The 22,837-nt window shown below is 40.4% G+C and overlaps 1 protein-coding gene across 3 annotated transcripts in view; it reads left to right on the top strand.

Moving 5' to 3' along the window:
- PMFBP1 (polyamine modulated factor 1 binding protein 1) overlaps positions 1 to 22,837 on the top strand; it is a 48,258-nt gene that overhangs the window by 6,238 nt on the left and 19,183 nt on the right. For all 3 annotated transcript variants that reach the window (XM_059877480.1, XM_059877481.1, XM_024979002.2), the window contains exons 3-6: positions 2,575 to 2,730; positions 11,600 to 11,842; positions 15,981 to 16,202; positions 22,287 to 22,457. In XM_059877480.1, coding sequence (XP_059733463.1) covers positions 2,575 to 2,730; positions 11,600 to 11,842; positions 15,981 to 16,202; positions 22,287 to 22,457 — 792 coding nt within the window. The remainder of the gene's footprint in view (positions 1 to 2,574; positions 2,731 to 11,599; positions 11,843 to 15,980; positions 16,203 to 22,286; positions 22,458 to 22,837) is intronic.

Raw genomic sequence — 22,837 nt, forward strand, 5'->3', positions numbered from 1 at the left:
GAAGGAGTGGGGGTTTTTTAATTGGCCTGAGAGGGTATTGAGCTTTAACATGGAGAAGCTCAAGTTGTATATCACTGGTACTTTGTTGGTGAGTCCTCGGTGTGCCCAGCTTCATACACAACAATCTGTTGACATGGTCCTCACCTAAGGATGCATATATTCAGCATCCAGGCAAGAGTATAGGGCATGTGGCACTTTCATAAAGCAAGCATTGTATGTTCACCTAATCTGCTCATAAATGCCAAAGAGAGAGTCCTGTAGCAATAGGGAATCCCTAGGCTCCCCACCCCCAAATCCCCAATGAGTCTCCATACGTATTCCCAGTAAGGAAGCCATGAGAAAAGGGCTTTTAAAAGCACTAGAATCAAACTGCTGTTCCTTGTCAGATCAAGGATTTTGTTTTCTAGTTAGAGAACAGTGTCTGTACACCTTTTTTTTTTTTAGCTGCTGTACACATATTCTCTTAAGAGAGTCCCTGGTAATTGTCTTAATGGTAATTACATGCTTGGGGCAGTTGACATCCACTGTTATTTTTCTGAAAGTGGGGAACAAGGGACAGGAGCTGGAGAGGAAGAAGGAGAGTTTTGAGATAATGAAATCCTTTTAATGACACAGCCACGCCGTTAACCTAATTAAACTGTAAAGTGGTAAAAAAAAAAAAAAATGTTCAGGTACTAAATGGAAATGATGGAATAAATCAGCTGAGACAGCAGCACTTCTGGGAAACCTTCTGAATTCCGAATACTCTGACATTGAGGTGTCCGATTCTCGTGGTTATTTCTGCCCCCTCCCACCCCACCCCCAGCCTTGTGCAGAGGTCTCTTAAACTGACCTGTCCAGCAAGGCTTGATTTATGATGTCCATATCAGGTCTCCAGCTCCCCCTGGGAGTATGCCTTATAAAGCTCATATATTTAAGAAGTCAGCGCAATCAGTGGGATGTGGTGGTGGAGCACTGGCTGCAGGGCCAGGAGAGCTGAACTCTCCTCTGCTAACCACCTATGGGACCTTGGACGCTATCACTTGGACCACTTTGCCATTTCTGGGCATTCATGGCTTCTGTGTGCTTTTGCACCTACAACTCTCTTAGAAGAATTGCCCTTGGGCATTTGGGGTCACTTTACTCCCAAGAGCAGAAAGCTGGAAGCCCTTGGGAGCTTACACTCCACGAGGCAGCCCTTAACCATTGGCTGGCCGATGCTGCGGCTGACAGCCCGGCTTTCATTGCATCTAATTAGGACGGGCTCTAAGGTGTTACTTAGACTCTGGAGTTCCCTGTGGAATTAGGCTGAAGCCATTCCCACAAAACTTTGTCTGAAACTGTGCCCTTCCTTAGTTTCCTTCTCTTCCCTGTCCTGCTTCCCCCATCTACTTGCTGATTTCTCTTGGGATTGTTTTCTTTAACAGATGCCAGGAATCCTCACCTAAGAGCTTGCTCTGATAATTTACACAAGCAGGCACCTACTATAAAAGCACCAGCCTCAGTTCCAACATCTAAGACTCGGAGATGGAGGTGCCTGTCCTCAGGAGTATCACGAAAAGTTTGCACAGTGATAGGACTAAACCACTGGACAGGTTCACAGAGGGCTGCTTGCTAATATCTTTTCACACCGTTGTCACCCACAACACTGGGAGTGGAAGGTGGCATCCTATATGACAGAGTCCCCACCTCCTTCCCACGGCTGTATGCCCCAACCCCACCCAAGCTACTGTGCCCCACATTCTCTATTTTGATCTTGATCACTAATTTCCATCTGACCTAGCAGTAATTAACAAATCTTCTTCACTTATAATCAAGGACAGGGATCTTATGCAATCAGTCCAGGGATTTTACATTCATTCCCATTGATACATGTCTCCAAAGAAAAGCACAAGGTTTATAGGTGTAAAAAGTGTAAAGTGTGAGTCGCTCAGTCGTGGCCAACTCATTGCAACTCCATGACTGCAGACTGCCAGGCTCCTTTGTCCATGGAATTGTCCAGGCAAGAATACTGGAGTGGGTTGCCATTTCCTTCTCCAGGAGATCCTCCTGACCCAGGGATCGAACCCTGGTCTCCTGTATTGCAGGCAGATTCTGTACTATCTGAGCCACCAGAGAAACCCAAGTTTGTAGGTGAGGGAAGACTTTAGTTTAGTGGGTAGAAGGGAAAGTGAAGAGACTTTGCAGAAGCCACATCAACTCCAGCACTGATTCACTAGAGTCTTGACAAGTCCATTTGACATCTCACTAGTTCATCTCATCAGTGGCAGAGCCATTAATATTATAGATAGCTCACCAGGTGCCTGAAATTGTTCTAGGCACTGACTTTCTCTTGAAAGCAAGGGAAACATCTATGATGCCCCCACAGCAGTGGGTGAAGATTAATTAATGTAAATAAGTAATTGTCTGAATAATGCAGAGCACTCAGACACCTCGCAAATGGATACTGTGTAAACATTACACAGAATAAGTAATAACAGTGAAGGGTTGATGGACAAATTTCCAGCAAATTTAAAGTCTCTGTCAACCAGTGAACGAAAGTAAGCATTTTCTTGATAGTTCATAATTGATGCTTTTGTTTTTCTGACTGCCGAGGTGGGGGAGAGAGACAGAGACGTAAGCAGTCTGAACAGCAAGCTCTTGAGCCTGCAAGCTGACATCAAGAATCTACACAATGTCTGCAAGAGACAAGGGAAGACCTTGCAGGAGAATCAGCTCTGTGTGGAGGAGGCCATGATGAACAGCAGCCACGTAAGGGATTCACTGTCCACTTCCCACTTCTGCTCCCTCTGTTTCCACTTCTGCCTCCTTGGGTAGGAGAAATAATAGAAAGTTCTCCCACTGGTCATTCAAGAGCGCTTACTGAGCAAACAATGAGAGAGAACTAAACACACACACACACACACACACACACAGATGCCATCCCTGCCCTGAGGACTTTTCAGTCTAGCTATCTTATCTCCAAGGTCATTTACATCTGAGCTCTTTTCTTTACCTGGTCTTTCACACTGAATTAGCACCTGAGGTCCATTGCCCTTAAAAAAAAACAAAAAGCCAGATCATAGTTATGTAGTTATGTAAAGAGAATAGCATCTCTGAGTGGATTTTACTTTATTTATTTTTTGGCCAAGTCTTGTGGCATGTGGAATCTTCGTTTCCCAACCAGAGATTAAACCTGTACCCCCTGCCTTGGGAGTGCGGAGTCTTAACCATTGGACTGCTAGGGAAGTCTCTTAATGGATTTTGGACAAACTTCTACATCACCCATGAAAATAGTAGCCATTCCACCTGCTCTGAGGTGTCACTTCCTGTCAGTGCAGCCGGAGCTCTTTATTGCCATACCTGCAGCTCTCTGCATATAAGCTTTACTTTTGGATACAGGAGCCCAGTCACAGGACAAGCTGAAGTGCAGAAGAATTAATGCCCCTAGAAGCAGCCCTAAACCAATGACTGATGGGGAGAGGGCTGATTAGCAACCCGTCTCCCTTACTCTATTTCACTGGAGATAACTCCAGGCACGTTCTTTGCTCCTCCTGGAGTTCCTCAATGGGGCCCAGTACCAGGTGCTCACAGTGGCAACTGGGTTGGCCTCCTTTCACAGTATCCTTCCCTGCTTTGTTCATTTCCCCACTCCCGTACCTGAGTTTCCTAAAATTACCTTCCACACAAGCTACTTACTCGATGCCTGGTTCTTTGTCATAGGACTTGCTTCCAGAGGTGCCCAAGCCACGATACTCGGTAACACTTGTCCTGAACCTGTGTGAGCAGGAGGATCTCCTGGCATGATCATCTTTCTTGAGACTCTGATTTTGAACTAACCTCCTAGGCAACTCATCAGCTGAGGCAACTTCACTTCATTCTGAGGTTTTTTCTTTTTGGAAACTCCAGCTCTAAGCTCTTTAAACCAGTCTCTAAATTTATGCACACAAGCTGGGGAGCCAGCTGGGAGATGTTTTCCCAGAGTTTCCTAAACACTTTGGGTTTCCAAGACTTCCTAACTTGCAGTCGTCATTTCTACTTGGGGACTTGAGTTATTGGCGAACATGAGGCAGGTACTGGTTGCACAGATCTGTTGCCAGGCCTCCAAGTTAGCCTCCTAGGTGCAGTCAAGGATCTGGCCTCTCCTAACTGAGAGAGTTAGAATTAGAGTTAATTAGAACTCTGTTAAGAGTTCTCCCAGGACTTACTACTTCCCTATGGAAACCACAAATTATTCCTCTGTGATGCCCTAAAAATGTTAAAAGCAAAGCAATTCTTTTTTTTCAATTCTACCTTTTCTTACTGAGCACTACTGTCCTTTGGAGAAGGGCATGGCAACCCACTCCAGTATTCTTGCTTGGAAAATCCCATGGACAGAGGAGCCTGGTGGGCTATAGTCAATAGGGTCGCACAGAGTTAGACATGACTGAAGCAACTCATCACACAGTACTGGCCTTTCTGCAGTAAGTCACAAATATAGAAAAATTCATTGGATTCCCTAAATGGATCCCAGGAAGGATACTACTGTAATTTTTTTTCTAAATATTAACATTTTAGGATATTTTCACCATTACTGTTGCAAGTTTATTCCCCCAGTCAGGGAAAGTCATGTGGCTTACAAATGTACCTGGCAACTTGGAGGGAGAAAGGTATTAAGTCCCATTTTATTATTCTAATTGCCCAAAAGAAGGTCTAACAGCTTGAAACAAGCTTTAAAACAGGCTCTTTTTTTTCCCCCAGCACTTAGCAGAGAATTTAAATTGCAGACTACACATACAAATACACAATTAGATGTAGACTTACACTCATCCACTCAGAAAACCCCTGCAAGACCTGCCTTCCACAAGGAAATATAATATGGGAACAAAGGAGGAACCCAAGGCTTTCTGAAATTTTGACTAATATCTGACAAGGAGCTGGAGAAATAAGCAAGAGGTTTAGAACACAGTTATGCAAAAAATTAAAATATGACATCAGATGTTGTGTGTGTAAAAGAGGGACGGGCAAGGTGACCTTGTAAATCAGGAATACAGTGTGCCCCAAGTCCCAGGAACAGAGAGAACTGGGCCGGAGGTAAAGCAAGTCAGGTGCCTGGGGTGCAGAATATTGGGGCTCTCGTTATTTTTTTTAACTTGTATTTCTTTATTTTTGGCTGCACTGGGTCTTCGTTGCTGCCCGTGGGCTTCCTCTAGTTGCGGCGAGTGAGGGCTGCTGTTCTCGAGGTGCACAGGCTTCTCAGTGTGGTGTCTTCTCTTGTTTCAGAGCCTCAGCTCTAGGGCTCATGGGCTCAGTAGTTGTAGCACATGGGGCTCAGTTGCCCTGAGGCATGTGGAATCTTCCTAGACCAGGGATCAAACCCGTGTCCCCTGCACTGACAGGTGGATTCTTAACCACTGGATCACCAGGGAGGTCCAAGGGCACTCATTCTTTAGGTGCCAACCCTGTACTTGTTCAGTCCTAAGATTGAATGCCTCCTTAAGATGTGCCCATCACTTATCTCACTCTAGTCCCAACCCCGGGATGAACCTCTCTAGTGATATAAGACTAAATCAGGCTTACAGGGGAAATATCTCACTTCCCACCTCAAAGATACGGAAAGAAGTTCTGACAACGACTGGGAAAAGATGGGCTTTTTCCCTTAAATGAAGAAGAATCATCAAGGATTCAGTTTTCAGAGCAGTGCCAACCTGAGACAGAAACTAAAAAAGAGAATAAAATGGTTAAAAAGTATTTTGAAAAGCTGGCTTTAGGCAAAGCAGCAGGGCCTGATGATATACTTCGAAGAGTACTTAAGGAATTGGCAGGTGTTATTACATAGCTGCTAGCGATTATTTTTGAGAACTCAAGAGGATAAAGAAAGTCCCTGCAGACTGAAAAAGGGTAAATGAAGTGCTCATCTTTTAAAAAAGGGAAAAAGGACAATCTCGGTAATTATAGACCTGTCAGCTTAACTTCAATATCAGGGAAAATATAGAACTTAACATCAATCAATTAGCATCAACTTGAAAACCACCAAGTATTGGGTGGAAACCAACATGACTTTTCAAAAGGTGAAATCATGCCAGGCCAATTAATTTCCTTCTGTGATCAAATGGCCACATAAGCAAGGAGGGAGCAATAGCTATAATCTCTTTGACCACAAGGAGAGCTGAAAAGTAGTCTAAATATGAGAACAGGTTCCTACAGGTGGCCAAGTCCTCTATTTTTTAAGACAGCTGAATCCTGGACAAAAATCAATCTGAGAAACATTGGTAGACCAGATGGCCTCCAGTATCATGTCCAACTCTGAATGGTCATCTTAAGAACTAGTCTTACTTCCATAAGATTATTTCCAACTTGCTCATTTTCTCCAGATTTCGGTTTAAAGGTCAAAGCAGAATCTAATAAAATATCTGCCTTCACTATAAAGAATTTTTTTAAAAAAAGAAGACAAAGAAGCAGCAGGAAATGCATTATGCCTTTGTGACACGGCTTCTTGGTACAAATGTAAGTGAAATTCAGGCTTAATCCATAGCATGTCATTTTCTATTCATTTAGAATTAAGAAAAATAATCTTTTGAACACTTAAGGATAAATGAGTAGAAATTTAATAAGTCTCAAATAAGTCTAGGCATTTCTCCAAGTCTTTGAAATTTGATTCCTTTAAACCCATAGGTATCTACAGTGTGCAAATGTTTAAAATCCTCATCCAAGAAAACTCTAGTTTCTCTGCAGGTATGAGCAGTTCTTGGATCTTTATTGCCAGACAAAATAGGTCAGGTGCTACCTTTGCCCTATACCGAAAAACTTTAGTGAACTCTCATCATCTGGTCCATCTATCATATTACCTCAAACCAAGATTAAACCCAGAAGATTGAACACGACCTCTGATGAAGGGATATTATTAACAATTTGCCAGTATCATTGCCAGGTTGCTAAGCTTAACACTAGGAAAAGTCACTTTTTACCCACAGGAGGCTTTAAAGTCAAAGAACAATTATGAACACACCGAGGTATAGATGATATGCTTGGAGGGGAAGCCCTAAGAAAAGAGTTTGGCTTGTTTTAAAAAGAAAAGCATTTTTTTATTCTTTTGGGTAATGAAAAGAAAATGGGGACATGGAAATAAGGGGAGGTAGAGAAAGAATATATAATAAAGAGACTGGTCAGTTTTCAACTGGGGCTTACACATCTGGCAGTAGAGTGGCAGGTCCAAATCAACAATTGCACACAAGTTCTAGAAGGACCAGAACTCCAGTTTCTTAATTTTTAGAGATCAAGCCACCTTCAACAAAGCTAAGAGAAATAGAACTGGAGCAAAATAGGTTATAGGTAGGTGCTTTACTAAAATAAGCCCTTCTGCAATAACCATACCCAGGTGTTCACCCTTTGCTTTAGTTCTACCCACATTAAGTATATTTATCCATGACCATGTCTTTCTCCAAGTAGGTCCCCACTCCACAGTTTCACCTATATAGACTGAGGACTTGGGCTCTTGAGAACCTCCCCCATGCATGTTTGTGTTCATGCACACATGCAAGCATGAGCGCGCGCGCGCGCACACACACACACACACACACACACACACACACACACATCACTCCCAAGCCCCTTCCCTCTGAACCTCATTCACACATGAGTTGTAAGAATAGCACCATTCTTATCTTGAAAAGAATGAAAACACTTAATTTAAAACATTTATTGTAAATGTTGGCAATTGTAGCTGGGTAAATAAAAAATTCAACTTTGTTTGGCCTAGGAAAGAAGTCTCATCCACTTCCCTCTGGCCACATACACCAAATGTTCAGATCAAGGGTTCAGCTTGTCTTTGTCTGGAAATTCTTCTGCCTACTGACCATTATGGTCCATTTTATGTCTTCTCTTTCAGATTGAATTGACACAGTCAGCTGTTGTCTTTCTGGTTCTGAACTGGGTTGAGCCTCCCTGACCTTATCTGTGCTGCCCCTACCCACTCTCATTAGAGAAGACTTTTTCCTTTTGGGTGCCAACTCTTACTGAAGTAATCTCTTTAAATCTCCATCTCTCCAGGACTTCCCTGGTGGTTCAGGGGTTAAGATCCATGCTTCCAATGCAGGGTGCACCAGCTCAGTCCCTGGTCAGGGAACTAAGATCCCACATGCCATATGACACAGCCAAAAATAAAATAAAAATAAATAAAACTCCATCTCTCCAGTTACTCAGACCAAAACCATGGAATCATTCTGCCCTGGATGACCATTATCTCCCCTCATTCCACATCTAATGCAGAAGCAAATCCTGTGGAGTCTACTTTCAAATATGCATCTAAAATCCAGCCACTTCTTCCAGCTTTTACCTTGGTCCATGCTGCTGTCCCTTCTCACCTGGATTCTTGCAGCAGCCTCCTTGCTGGTCTCCCCACTTCTGTCCTTGGCTCCCTCCAGTTTGTTTTCAATATAACAGCCAGTGTGTCTTTTGTGACATCTACAGGAGATCATGTCACTCCTCTGCTCAGTACCCTCCAATGGCCTTTCATCTCCCTAAAAGGAAAAGTTAAGGATTTAAGGATGGCCTACATGGTCCTAAAAGACCTCTCCTCCCTTTCCTTTCTCGCCTCACCTGGTACCACTCTCCCCTTACTTTCTCTGCTACAGCCTGAACAAAGTGGCTCCTCAAACACCATCAGGCGCCTCCTACCTCCAGGTCTTAGCACTTGCTGTTACTTCTGTCTGGAGTGTTCCTGTTGTACGTTCCCACCAGGCTTCTTCCTTGACTGTCTTAACTCAGATGTCACCTTCTCGGTGTGGTCCTCCATGAGAACACTTAATTCAAAATCACAACTGCGTCCATCTTGGCATTCCTCATCTCCCTCCTCTGCTTTATTCTCCTCCATAGCACTTTTTCCTCTTAATAAACTGCACAATTTACTTCTTTAATTTGCTACCTCTCTCTCTCTCATTCCCTCTCTCCGACCCTCACTCCCTCCACACATCTCCCCCACCAGTAGATGCAGACCTCACGAAGGCAGAAATTCTGTTTTATAAAATTCTGTATCCCCATTAACTAGTAGAGTGCTTGGCACATAGGAAGTGTACCATAATATTTGCTGAACAAATTAATTAAATGAAAATATGACATTCACATGACAGCTGTTAATGTTCATAGCAGTATTATTCATAATAGCCAAAACCTGAAACAATCCAAATATCCATTAACTGGTGAACAGATAAACTAAATATGGTATAGTCACACTGTTCAGCAGTAAAATGAACAGAATACTGATTCTTGCTACAGCCTGGATGAACCTCAAAAACATTACGCTAAGTGAAAGAAGCCAGACACAAAAGATGACATATTATACAATTCCACTTATATGAAATGTCTGAAAAGGGCAAATCCATAGAGACAGAAAGCAGATTAGTGGTTGCCTGGAGCTGGGGTAGGAATGGGAGTGACAAATGGGCATGAGGGAATTTTTGAGGTGATAGGAATATTCTAAAACTGGATTGTAATAATGGTTGTACAACTCTATAAATTTGCTACAAATCATTGAATTGTATACTTAACAGTAGTTGAATTTTATGACATATAGAGAAGATGCTGATAAAACTGTAAAAAAAAAAAACAAATTTAATTTCAGAAAAGTTTGAAAGTACTCTGTTAATTGGGCCAAGGTCACAAGCTCAAATTTTTGGGAACCAGTTTTCATGTCTTTCTTTCCTTCAATACCTGGCTCTCTGAATCTCTAATCTAGGCCCTATACGAGTAGACATGACCCCTGACCTTCAGAAATTTATGGTCTAATTAAAAGATAAGATGCACAGAGATCATTACAATGCAAGGCAGAATGTGAAATGCCACATTAAGGACATGCCCAGAAAGTCTATGGTATTGGTGCAAATACAGCTTTGAGGGAAAGCAAAAAACAAAGCAGTATTTGGGCAGGGTTTTAAACAATGAATAGGAAGACAGTACTCAGAGAAAGGAACTAAGGGATGCCTACGAGCCAGCTTCTTCATCCACCTCTCCTTCACAAGTCACCATGTTACCAAAAGTGGGACCTGGCTGCTCACCACTCTAAAACCAATACTTGAGAGGCAAGGTTGGTGAAAGGAAAGTTTGCTGTATGTGAGAGCCCAGCAACTGGGGAGGAGGGTGGGCAGACTCATGTCCAAAGGCTGACTCCCGCCACTGACAATCAGTGGCCAAGAGCTTTTAAAGGGGAGTTTCAGGGGTATATAGATGGAGGAAAGGGGCTACATACAGAAACAGCAGCATCAGCTGTGACAGTCATCTTGAAGTTGGTCATGCAGTGGTCTGATCAAGCGTCATCTTGATTGTTTTAAGTATAGTTGATCTTCAGTTCCAGGGTTGGTTTGTTCCCATTTCTTTGAGGCCAGTTCTCAGAATTGTGGCAGCTTATGTCATGGCTACCAGAGAAGGCAATGGCAACCCACTCCAGTACTCTTGCCTGGAAAATCCCATGGGTGGAGGAGCCTGGTAGGTTGCAGTCCATGGGGTCGCAAAGAGTCGGACACGACTGAAGCGCAGCAGCAGCATGTCATGGCTACAGTCTGGTCATCAGGTAGTTAACTTCTTCCACCTGGTGGGGGTTTCAGTATCTACAAGACAGCTCACAGGGTATGGCTCAGAATATTATCTATATAGCCCTTGAGAAGGAGCTAAAGTTCCTGGACTTTGTTTAATGACTAAGCTATTATGGTTTGGTCTTGTTGGACTACTTTCCTTTGCTTCTGCATTTTCTCACTTTTCTGATTAAACTTACGCTTTGGCTAAAGTTTTTCTACAGACAAAAGACAGGTGGAGAACATGCAGGAGAAGGACCATAGGGTCCTGCTTCTGTTTCAACTGGGAATGTTGGGCAAGAAAATATAGAAGCATCCGTGCGAAGACCTCAGTTGTACCAGAATAAACAACTCAGGGATGTGTCCTATGAGCAGAATACCTGATACAATGTAGGTGCTCAACATATGCTTATGGAATGAATGAATGAGTGAAAATTTAAGTGGGGTCTAGCAGCATTTCAGGTTGACTGTGGACTGGCAAGGAGAGATCTCTGTCTCTCTCTCTCTCTCTCTCTCACACACACACACACACATACAGACACACACACACTCAGCAACTGCAAGCTCATATCTGCCTTCAAGAGGAGACAGAGTCAGTGCTCAGATGTGCCTTAGCAATATCTCTGCCTCCTGTTTCCCAGCACTCCAGAAAGCTATTTCCCCAAGAGTTTGTCCTTTTATTTGGGCATTTTTAATAATCAAGTTTAGTCCAAGAACCATAACCAGAAATCCATTCCATTCCAGGTCAATTGTGTTTTCTTTTCACTTGAAGACAAAACATAAGCATATTATCGAGTGTATCTTTATAGTGCTCTCTAGGTCCCTTTCGTGTGTGTGTTTTCTTCTGACCTACATAATAGGAATGGTAGATCTAAATAGTAGGAAGTAACTATGGTTTTTTCCTTCTTTTAAATTGTTCATACAGAGTGAAAGTACAAAGTAATGCTTTATTGTGAACAGAGTGAAACATTTAATAAGTGCTCTGGAGATGAAAAGACAAAAGGGTGGATAGATGGATGTGAATGGTTGATCAAAAAAAAAAAAATCAAAGAGTGACTGCCTGCTTGGTAACAATCTAAAGCCTTTCTCAATTACAGAATAAGAAGACAGCCTTAGCATTTGAGGAGTCACACGTGAATTTTGAGCCTAATAAGCAGTGTCATCTAAGGCAACTCCAACAACTCAAGAAAAAGCTGCTGGCCCTTCAGCAAGAACTGGAGTTTCGCACCGAGGAGTTGCAGACTTCTTACTGTTCCCTCTTGCAGTATCAGTCAGTCCTGGAGAAGCAGACTTCCGACCTGGTTATTCTCCACCATCACTGCAAGATGAAAGAAGATGAGGTATAGAGAAAGTAACTATGGAAGTGTCCTATATGACCATGTATCTACAGAAATCAGGTCAAAACTACTAGAAAGCAAGCAGTGGACTTAGAGGAGAGCTTCACATCTTGAGCAGATTTTATCTACTTGCCCTCTTTAACTCTTGATTTCTTTGAAACTGAACAGAGGGAACTAAACAGAATGGCATAACTGGGTGAGAGGTCCAGTATTAATGCATACAGGGTGTGTGGTATGTGTGTGCGTGTGTGGGGTGTATGTGTGCACATGCACACATATGTGTGTGGTGTGCATGGAGGCTTATCATCTCCATTCTATTACCATGGCAATTTAAATGCAAAAGACTCTAGGTCTCTAGGGGTTATGAAAGAGGTATAAAGTCCACTAAATCAATCATTTTTTTAGAAAAATCAGATTTCAATCATATATAAATTCCTGGCACTTGCATAGCGGATAAGATAACCAGATGTTGAGTCTGAGTTAATCACTGAGAGTACCTCGTCAGTCATTTTTGCAGACTGGAGTTTTAGATCAAGTAGACTCGACTTAAGTACATTCTGGATATTCATTTCTATTCATGTCCCGGGGTGGTATTTTTTTTTTTTTAACCAGAGTATATCATCTCTATAGAATCCCAAGTAAATTACAAAGACAAAAGCCTTAGAACGAAAATCAGTTGGGCAGTGGTAGCACTAGCAGTAGTAAAACCATGGGTTTGAAGTAATGGAACAGGCAGCCTCCTCTGGCATTGTCCTCCTCTGCCTTTGGAGATAAAATTCCAAGGACTGTCTTGAATGGTGCTATTACTTAATGACTAACTCCAGGGAATTTATGAAGGGCCTTGAAGAAACATGGAATTTTTTTTTAAGGAAATATTATGACCAATGAGAATTTGCTGTAAAGGATTGAGAGGAAAAGAAACAAAGGTTATTCTACAAAATATAATCTGGGACAAAGCCTGTGAGCATAAACCATGGTTTAATAAAGCTAATGCAAAGCTGTATTAAAACTGGTTGGTTCACCCTAACTTAAACAAGAGCCCAGCCTGAATAAAGTGACCCTGAATTATTAATAGTTGGGATTTTACTTGGCTTCATATAACAGAAAACGCCAAAGCAATAGTGTCTTAAATAAAATAGTTAGACACTGTTGTTTTTGAAGACACTGGACACCAGACAATGAAAGACAGTAGTCTTGAGAAATGGGAAACGAATGAGGTGAGCACTACTATTGTCCTTGGCTTATTGTTTCGAGTTTCTAGTCCATGACACAAAAATGGGAGTCTGGGAGAGCCTGGTAGACTCCCTTGCTTGAAGGGAATCATCTAAGGATCCCAGAAGACTAAGTTCTTAGAGTTCGTAAGGTAGAGTAACAGAGAAGATCGAGTTGCACAGAAAGAGAACTCTGGGGATCACCAGATCTTTCTTTAGTAATCAGAAAATATAAAAAATGTATCAAGCTAGACTTGTCTATCTAGTGGAAGGATCTTTCAAAAAAAAAATAAAATACTTTTTATTTTTAAAAATAGTTAATTTCTATGACATAAAATAAGAGAGAGGTAGTCTAAGACTGCTACCTGTGTCCTGTCTTTCGGCTCCACCATCATCAGCTGAGAGCTTCCATTTTCCAGGTCACCTAAGAGCTGCTGGAGCACCAACCTTTACATCTTTGTTCCAAATAATCAGGGTGAGGGTAGGAAACGGGGTAGATAGAGAAAGGCACACTCCTCCCTTTTAAAGGACACTTTGCAGAAGCCCCACACAATACTTTGACTTATATACCACTGGCAACAATTAGTCACATGGCTGTAACAATTTCTTAGGAAGGCAAAGAAATGCAGTGTTTTAGTGAGGCACACTTTTGTCCCAAACAAAGTCAAGGTTTTGTTACAAGGAGGAGAGGAGGAATTGTTGTGGGATCTGGCAAGCAACAGTCACTGACACAGAGCCCAATATGGGAAAGTCCTGGAAAGTTACTTTCAGCACTCTGCCAAGTTCCCTCAGTACTTTGTTCACAGAAGTATCAAACTTCTAAGTTTGGGTTTCCCCACAGCAGATCCTAAAACAAGGAGATGGCTACAAGTATGTGTTAGTCACTGTCATGTCTGACTCTATACGTACGAGTTAATTCAGGAGGGAGGTGATCCCACGAAGCACAGTGAAAGAGTAAGGAAGTGTGTCAAACAAGGGCAGGAAGCCCATAAAGAAAATTACAATTAAGATCATTGCTGAACCTACTGGATAGCTCAGGGAACTACTCAGTGCTCTGTGGTGACCTAAATGGGAAGGAAAGCTTAAAAAGGGGGGGATATATGTATACATATAGCTGATTCACTTTGCTGTGCTGCAGAAAATAACAGCATTGTAAAGCAACTATACCCCAATAAAAATTCATTAAAAAAAAAAAAAGATTATCACTGCTGTGGGAAACCAGGGTTCAATCCCTGTGGAGAACTCCGGTAGGAAATATAGGACACACTGAAAATTGATCCCAGCCAATTGTTCCAGTCAGTGGTTGAGGGTTGCCCCTGATATTGTTAACTCCCCGTACTTGTCACTTGTCTTGTCTTGCTCCTCGCTTGAGTGGGCTCCTGGGGCCAGTGCATCCCTCAGGCAAAAAAACTAAAGATGCTTGCAGTTGGAAGGGAGTTAGCATACGGAGGAATGGTGAGTGTCAAGGGGGTATAGGCAGGCCTCCTGACAGCTTCTGTTATAAACATATGAATATAAAATATTCATTTTCTCTTTTTCTTTTTTTTCTTTTTTTTAATTTATTTTATTTTTAAACTTTACATAATTGTATTAGTTTTGCCAAATATCAAAATGAATCCATCACAGGTATACATGTGTTCCCCATCCTGAACCCTCCTCCGTCCTCCCTCCCCATACCATCCCTCTGGGTCGTCCCAGTGCACTAGCCCCAAGCATCCAGTATCGTGCATTGAACCTGGACTGGCATCTCGTTTCATACATGATATTTCACATGTTTCAATGCCATTCTCCCAAATCTTCCCACCCTCTCCCTCTCCCTCTCCCACAGAGTCCATAAGACTGTTCTATACATCAGTGTCTCTTTTGCTGTCTCGTACACAGGGTTATTGTTACCATCTTTCTAAATTCCATATATATGCGTTAGTATACTGTATTGGTGTTTTTCCTTCTGGCTTACTTCACTCTGTATAATAGGCTCCAGTTTCATCCACCTCATTAGAACTTTTTCTTCCCTAATAAACACCTCAAAGTAAATGATCCTTTCCTAAGATGACTCTCAAAATGGCAGGCAGCAAATACATCAGCTTAGACCAATAGAATGTGTTCTATCTGAATTCTGAACTATTTGAACCCAAATAAAGCCTTCCTTGATGACCCTCCTGCTCTTAACTCCTTCAATACATATAATGCAAGTCATATAATTTAGCACACTCAAGAGTTGTTTGCTAATTTTAAATTGTATCTCCCCCAATAGAAGTTTGTAAATGGTGTGAGGGAGGAGCCTGTGCTGTGTAAGTATAAATATCCCTAAGCAGCAAAGACATTGTTCTTGAGCATTCAATAAGTATCTGTTCAATTGGTTCACTAATTAACTGATTAGGAAGAAAAAGAACCTAAATAAGGAGGATGCGAATTCCCCAGGAACTTCAGGTCCTATTCCCCCACTGTCTGTAGGGACCTTTGCTGAAGCAGACCTGTGTGCACCAGAGACTCCACATTTTCTAAATTAGACCTCTAGAGAATACCTAGTAAAAAAAATAATACTTCCATCTCAAGCCCTTTAAAAATGGAGCTATACATTCATTCCTGTTAATCAACTAACATTATCTTTATTGAATTATCTTTATTGAATTATCTTTATTGAATTATCTTTATTGAATTAACTACATACCAGGAAGAATGGGAAACAGAAATGGTCCCTGCCTTTAAGAAGCTTACCATCCAAACAGGACAATCTTTTTAAAAATTTTTTCTAATCATTACCATTCTGATTTTACATATGGTAGCTTTTAGATCTGTGCTGGGCCTATTCTTTGCATCTGCATTTCTAGTTAAGATAAAAGACTCCTCTGCATGCTATCTTACAGCCATATCCTTTCGTCATTAGATGCTTCCGTGGGTTCAGTGTGGTTTCTTTACTATACCAACAGGTGATTCTCTATGAGGAGGAACTGGGAAATCATAATGAGAACACAGGGGATAAGCTCCATTTGGCCCAGGAGCAACTCGCCTTGGCTGGGGACAAAATCGTCTCCCTCGAAAGGAGCTTAAACCTCTACAGGGATAAATACCAGACCTCCCTGAGCAACATTGAGTTACTTGAGTGCCAAGTGAAGATGTTGGAGGGGGAGCTCAGCGGGATCGTCGCTCAGGTAGGACTTCAGCCAGACCACTTGGGCCAGGAGCTCTCAGTGGTCCCTGCAGTGGTCCCACCCTCTCTGTCAGAAACCCAAACTTTCAACTAGTTGTCATTCCTTCCCTTGACTTTTGTGGCCCTCAGCTTTGAACTTCAAGCCTTCACATCTTTTTTAAGATTGCTCCTTAGGAATGTTAAGGCTCCTTAATTAACATAAGGAGAAGAAAAGAAAGTGTATTCAACTCCTTGGGACTGTATGGACTGTAGCCCACCAAGCTCCTCTGTCCATGGAATTATCCAGGCAGGAACACTGGAGTGGGTAGCCATTCCCTTCTCCAAGGGATCTTCTCCACCTAGGGATCGAACCCAGGTCTCTCACATTGCAGACAGATTATTTACTGTATGAGTCACAAGGAAAGATAATATAAGGAACCACCACTTCAAATAAGACAGAAAGTAAATTACCAAATGAGCTTCCAAATCTTCCATTGTTGCCTCTTCTAGGTCACAAGACTCATGCAAATCATAGCTTCAGAATCAAATAGGAGGAGAAAGTCACGAAACATAGCAAAGAAGAGCCAAAGTGCCTGAACTTGTCTCTTTTTTCTTTTAATTGGTTTTTTAAATTATACAACTAATACAACAATATAGGCTTTCTAGACAGAATTATGGAGATTAAATGTAAAAGTCCACATTTTCCCTTCTCCATCCCACTCTCCTCCCCCTAGGCAGTCACTCAAAATGTGCTGGCAATCTTCCCCAGCCTATTGCTATACACTTACATATATAAAATGTTGAGGTTTTCTTTTTTCATAAATGAGTCACTTTAAAAATGTGGTTCTGTACTTTGCTCTTTAAATGTATATCTTGATGGTTTTTTCTTTTCTCTCTTAATTGATGATTTCTTTTAGTTACTACCTTGTATTCTGTAGTATGACTGTACCCTGTGCCGTCTACTGACCTGTTTTTCTACCACATACAGGGGTTAATTCCTGAAGTGAGATTTTGCTGGGTCAAAGGAAATGCTTATTTTTAATGTTTAAAGAGAATTCTACATTGAATACTAAAAAAGGTTCTACCAGTTTACACTTTGACCAACAATAATTCCCCCACACTCACAGGGCATGTTTTCAGTCTATTTAAGTTGTGTTAAACTGATGGATGGGGGAAAATAAAACAGATTTTCTCATTACAATTTTTATTTCCTTTCGTTCTAATAATTGTGGGTTGAGCTCCCCAGGAAGCAGACTCTGAGACAGACTGGCATGTCAGACATTTTTAGAGAAAGGTCTTGGCATCAGCTCCTATGAAGGGTAAGGAAGCAGGGTTGGGCAGAAGGAGATATTGGGCTGTCCCAGCAAATGCCTTAGTCAACCTCATGGCGAGCTTTGAGCCTGGAAAGACCTCTAGAGCAATTATAAACTGGGGAGAAGGGAGCTGGCCTTTATACCTCCATGGTGGTCAGTGACTGGATGTGAGCTGTCTTCCTAGGGAAAGACATGACCTTGGGCAAATGTTTTCTTCAACCCAGGCAATCCCCAAGAAGGGCAGCACCCCCGCAGCTAGAGGAGTAAGTCTTTCACTGCTGAAGGGGATCGGGGAGGCAGGTCACAGTGCCCACCTCATGAACAAAGTATTGAGCCCTGTTCGTAAGTGTATAACCATTTTTTTATTGGATTGTTAGCCTTTTTTGTGTTGACTTATAGGAGGTTCTTTGGAGAAGGAAATGACAACTCACTCCAGTATTCTTGCCTGGGAAATCTCATGGACAGAGGAGTCTGGCAGGCTACAGTCCATGGAGTCCAAAGAGTCAGACACGACTGAGCAACTAAACAGCAACCGCATAGACGGTTCTACACCTTCTATGATATAGATTTAGAAGGTTCTTCTATATCTATATTATAGGTAATAATGTTTCATTATATAAGTTACAAATATTTTCTCCCAGTTTGTAATTTTTATTTTTTCTTGTTAATGGTGTTTTTCAACATACAAAAGTTTTTAATTTTATGAAACTAAATCTCTTGGCCCTTCTTTAAATAGATCCTAGGTTTTATGTCTTATTTAGGAAGGCCTTCACTACCCGCCCCCCCCCCCAGATTGCAAAAGTTTATCTTATACTGTCTTTTAACAGTTTTATAAATTTGTAGTTATATTTTATATATATATATATATATATATATTTCATTTATAAATAATGAGCTGCTGTTGCTGTTTTGTTGTCCAGTCATGTCCAACTCTTTGAGACCCCATGAACTGTAGCCAGCCAGGCTCCTCTGTCCGTGGGATTCTCCAGGCCAAAATACTGGAGTGGGTAGCCTTTTCCTTCTCCCGGGGATCTTCCTGATCCAGGTATTGAACCCAAGTCTCCCACATTGTAGGCGGATTCTTTACCGCTGAGCCATAAAGGAAGCCCAAGGATACTGGAGTGGGTAGCCTATCCCTTCTCCAGCAGATCTTCCTGACCCAGGACCAAGAAGCCCCATATAAATAATGAGAGAAGGCTGTAATTTTATGTTTATCAAAATGGATCTCCAGTTGTCCCAGCTCCACTTATGAAACATCCCCACCTTTTCCCATTGACAAAGTGCCAGCTCAAAATACATACTAATCTCTTTCTGGATTCTCTGTTCTTTTGATCTACTTGTCAGTTCCTGCACCAAGATCAGAGTTGTTTTTGATAGTAACTGATACTATGTTTCCATACCTCCTTTTAGGGCGGGTCCAACTTCACTGTTTTTTACATTCAAATATTTCTTGGTCTTTTTTGTATCTCTTGTCTTGGTGAAATTCATATTGTCTTACTTTCAAACTTTATATTCATTTGGGAGAAATTATCATACCCTATAGAACATGACAGGCTTCCCCAGTAGCTCAGCAGTAAAGAATCCGCCTGCAATGCAGGAGACACAGATTTGATCCCTGGGTTGGAAAGATCCCTGGGAGGAGGGCATGGAAACCCACTCTGGTATTCTTGCCTGGAGAATCTCATGGACGGAGGAGCCTGGTGGACTACAGTCCCTGAGGTCGCAAAGAAACAGACACAACTGAAGTGACCTAGCACGCACACACACATGGAACATGATATGTTTCTACTTTTAGTCAAGGCTTCTTGTGTGTCCTTTAGTAAGATTTTACACTTTTCCTTATAGATCTCACATATTTCTTGCTTAAGTTTATTCTTAGATGTATTACAGTTGTTATTATTTTATGAATGAGCTCTTTTGTACATTTAATTGTGTTAATTATTGTTGATGTAGAGAAAAACTCTTATCCTGGTATTTTTGAGCTCTGTTCCCAGATTTTTAGTTGACTATCTCAGGTTTTCCTAAATTGCTTTCCTTATTGGCATTTATACAATTTATTTTCCATCTTACCACATTGACTAAGACCTCCAGAACAGTGTAGAATTGTAGCATCCTTGCCTTGCTCCTCATATTTTTAAATGTTTCTAATATCCCACTTTTAAATATAATATCTGTTCTTGGATTCTTGTTAATATCCTTTTTGAAGTTAAAGATGTAACTGTCTCTACATAGCTTATCAAGAATTTTTACCAGGAATAGATATTGGATTTTATTGGATGTTTTTGTTAGCACCTATCAAAGTAATCATAGAGTTTTTTTCCTGTAATGAAGTGTAATAAATTAATAGATTTTCATTTATAGAACAATCTTTACATTCCTGGAACCAATCCTCCTTGATATATGTTATTATTTTAATTAAATAATTTAATTTTAATTAAATAATATATATCATAATAAACTGCTAAATTAAATCATAATAAACTGCTATTATAAGCTTATTAGCATTTAGTTTTTATCTATTTTCAGAAGTAAGATTATTTTGATGACTTAAATTTATGTGTTCTCATCTCATATTGGTGTCTGGATTATGCTACCCTAATGTAAATGAATTTGAAAACTTTTCATCTTTTCTTTAATTTCTTGAGCTAGTTATATGACAGACAAAATGTACATTTCTTTAAGATTACAAATAAAGCCAACTTTTACTTACTAAGCGGTATACTCCACCTCTTCTACATTCTTGGACTTTTCCTTTTGCTGCAATAATTCCTTGTTAATTCTTTCAGAAACAACAGTGAATGGAAAAAATTCTCAAAATTTCCATGTCTGAACAAGGTTTATTTTGCCATCATTTGTGAATACTATTTTGATTGGGTATACAGATTTACAACTAAGTCTTAGAAAACTATAGCTGTGTTGTATTATACTATGCAGTATTAAAGAGGAATTGTTAGTTTTCAACCTGTTTCTCATTTTGTGTGAGTCACCTGTTTCATCTCTGAACTCTAGAGGTTTTTAGGCTCAGGATTTTTTAAAATTTATTTCTCATTAAGTCTCTCAACACTTAGCTGATCCTTTGAAGATCTACATTTTTTTCAATTCCAAGAATTTTTCTTCTATTACTTTAAAAGTAATTTCTATTTTTCATACTGTAAGTATTAAGATATTGGAATCTGTAGATATCATCTTTCTGTTTCTTAACCTTTTTATTGTTCCCCATTCCTTTTTCCACATAGACACTGAATTATTTATATACTCAGGGCAACTTTCACGCTCAGTGAACATGAACTATTTCTAACTTTGCCTGAAAAAGCCCAGTTAGGGATATAGTTTAATGGAGAAAGGATATACCATCCAAACTAGGACTTTTTGTTCTTTTTTGCTTCTCTGCATCAGTTCACCCCATTATTAGTGCAGACCAGTGAACAGGTAGTAACCTTCATGCATGATTTCAGATAATCTAGAGAAAGACATTTAAAAATAAAAAATGCAGTTCTAGGAAAACAGACACATTCATGTTGATGAGAGTGTCAATTGGTAATTTCCTTGAAGGATAAGCATGCAACAGCTATCAGAGTTTTAAATAGACCCTGTTTACATAGATTCCTATAATACATCTACAGATTTAATCTACACATAAACTACAATAGCTACTCAAAGATTTACGTGCAAAAATATTCATTGCAGCTTCATTTTAGAAAAATACTTGGAAACAGCATATATTCCCATCAATAGGAAACTAGATAAACATATTTAAAAGAGCCAAAATAGAGGCACGTGTACCAACATGGATAAATTTCTAAGACATCTTGTTGAGAAAAAATTTATGTTTCAAAAAGTGAAAATAATATCTGTATTCTGCAATATTCATTTGTATGTATGTAAATGTATAGATAAAGTTCTAGAAAAATATGCACAAGTTATCATCTCTGGAGAATGCAGTAAGTATGTGAGCAGAGGTGGTGGTCAAAGAGAAATTTAGACTTGCCTGTAATATTACAGTGTTCTTCATTTTAGAGGTTTGGGGTGGGGCAGTTTAGGGTTTGCTTTTTTTTGTTTTTGTTTTTGTTTGGCTGTCAGGTCTTAGCTGCAGCATGCAGGCGCCTTGTTGCAGCACATGGATTTCTCTCTAGTGGTGGCATGCAGGCTTACTTGACCCTTGGCGTGTGGGGTCTTAGTTCTCCAACCAGAGGTTGACCCTTGAGTCCCCTGCATTGAAAAGTAGATTCTTACTGGACCACCAGGAAAGTCCCTACAGTGTTCTATAAAGATTTTATGTATATTTGTGTGTGTATTACTTGAAATTAATTTGAAATTAATTTGACATTTTGAAATTAATTTTAAAAGAAAAATAAGATAGATCTACAAATAGCAATATGGAAAATATCCTAAATAAATGTTTAGAATAGTATGCAAAAGACTTTCACTTGGGTAGGGAAAGAGTAAGGGGTTACACACACATATATAAGTGATATGTAAATATGCATAAACTCTCCCCAGAAGGATATACAAAAAACTGGTACCATAGACCATCATGGAAAAGGGGACCTGGGTCACGGAGGGTCAAGATTTACTTTTCAGTGTTTTCTCTTGTGAACCATTTGAACTTCTTACTGTATGTGCACTTTTTAATTTGTTTTCTTTTGTTCTGGAAGATCTGATTCACATATATGAATCAGATATGTGAACATGAACTTTTAGAATATTGGTCTAGAGATTGTTTGTGTTCATGGCATTCTGAAATTGATTCCAAAATTGGCTCAAAATCAACCTATCATTTTTAAATATCTCAGGATCCCGAGAACAAGGGTGATCATTCAAAGGTGCGTATATTCACTTCTCCCTGCATGATTCAAGAGCATCAGGAGACCCTGAAACGATTATCTGAAGTCTGGCAAAAGGTCTCTGAACAGGACGATCTAATACAGGAACTTCGAAATAAGCTAGCCTGCAGTAATGCTTTGGTAAGTGTCTCCTTCTAGAACATTTTCCCAAGAGACCCAAAATAAAGTCTTGAGTAAAGGAAGGAGGGGAAAGAATCGCCTAAAGTAATCTCTTCGCCAGCACTCCTCACATGTCTTACGCATACATGCCCCTGCCTCTTGTTCATTTTCTACTTTCTGTGCATCCCCAACTCACACTAAGTCTGAGATTCTAAAGAGACTTAAAATCTCACTCAACAACCAAGGAGTCCATCAACAAGGAAACAGTTAAAGAAATTAAAAGAAATTATTAAAGAGACATCCATATTATGGAATAATAATATGCCAAGGAAAAGGATTAAGTAGATCTGTAAGGGCTGCATGGAAGGATATTTGTGGTATATTATTGAGAAAAAGTTTCA

The sequence above is a fragment of the Bos taurus genome, chromosome 18 (genome assembly GCF_002263795.3).
Source record: "Bos taurus isolate L1 Dominette 01449 registration number 42190680 breed Hereford chromosome 18, ARS-UCD2.0, whole genome shotgun sequence".
In the NCBI taxonomy this organism is placed as follows: domain Eukaryota; kingdom Metazoa; phylum Chordata; class Mammalia; order Artiodactyla; family Bovidae; genus Bos; species Bos taurus.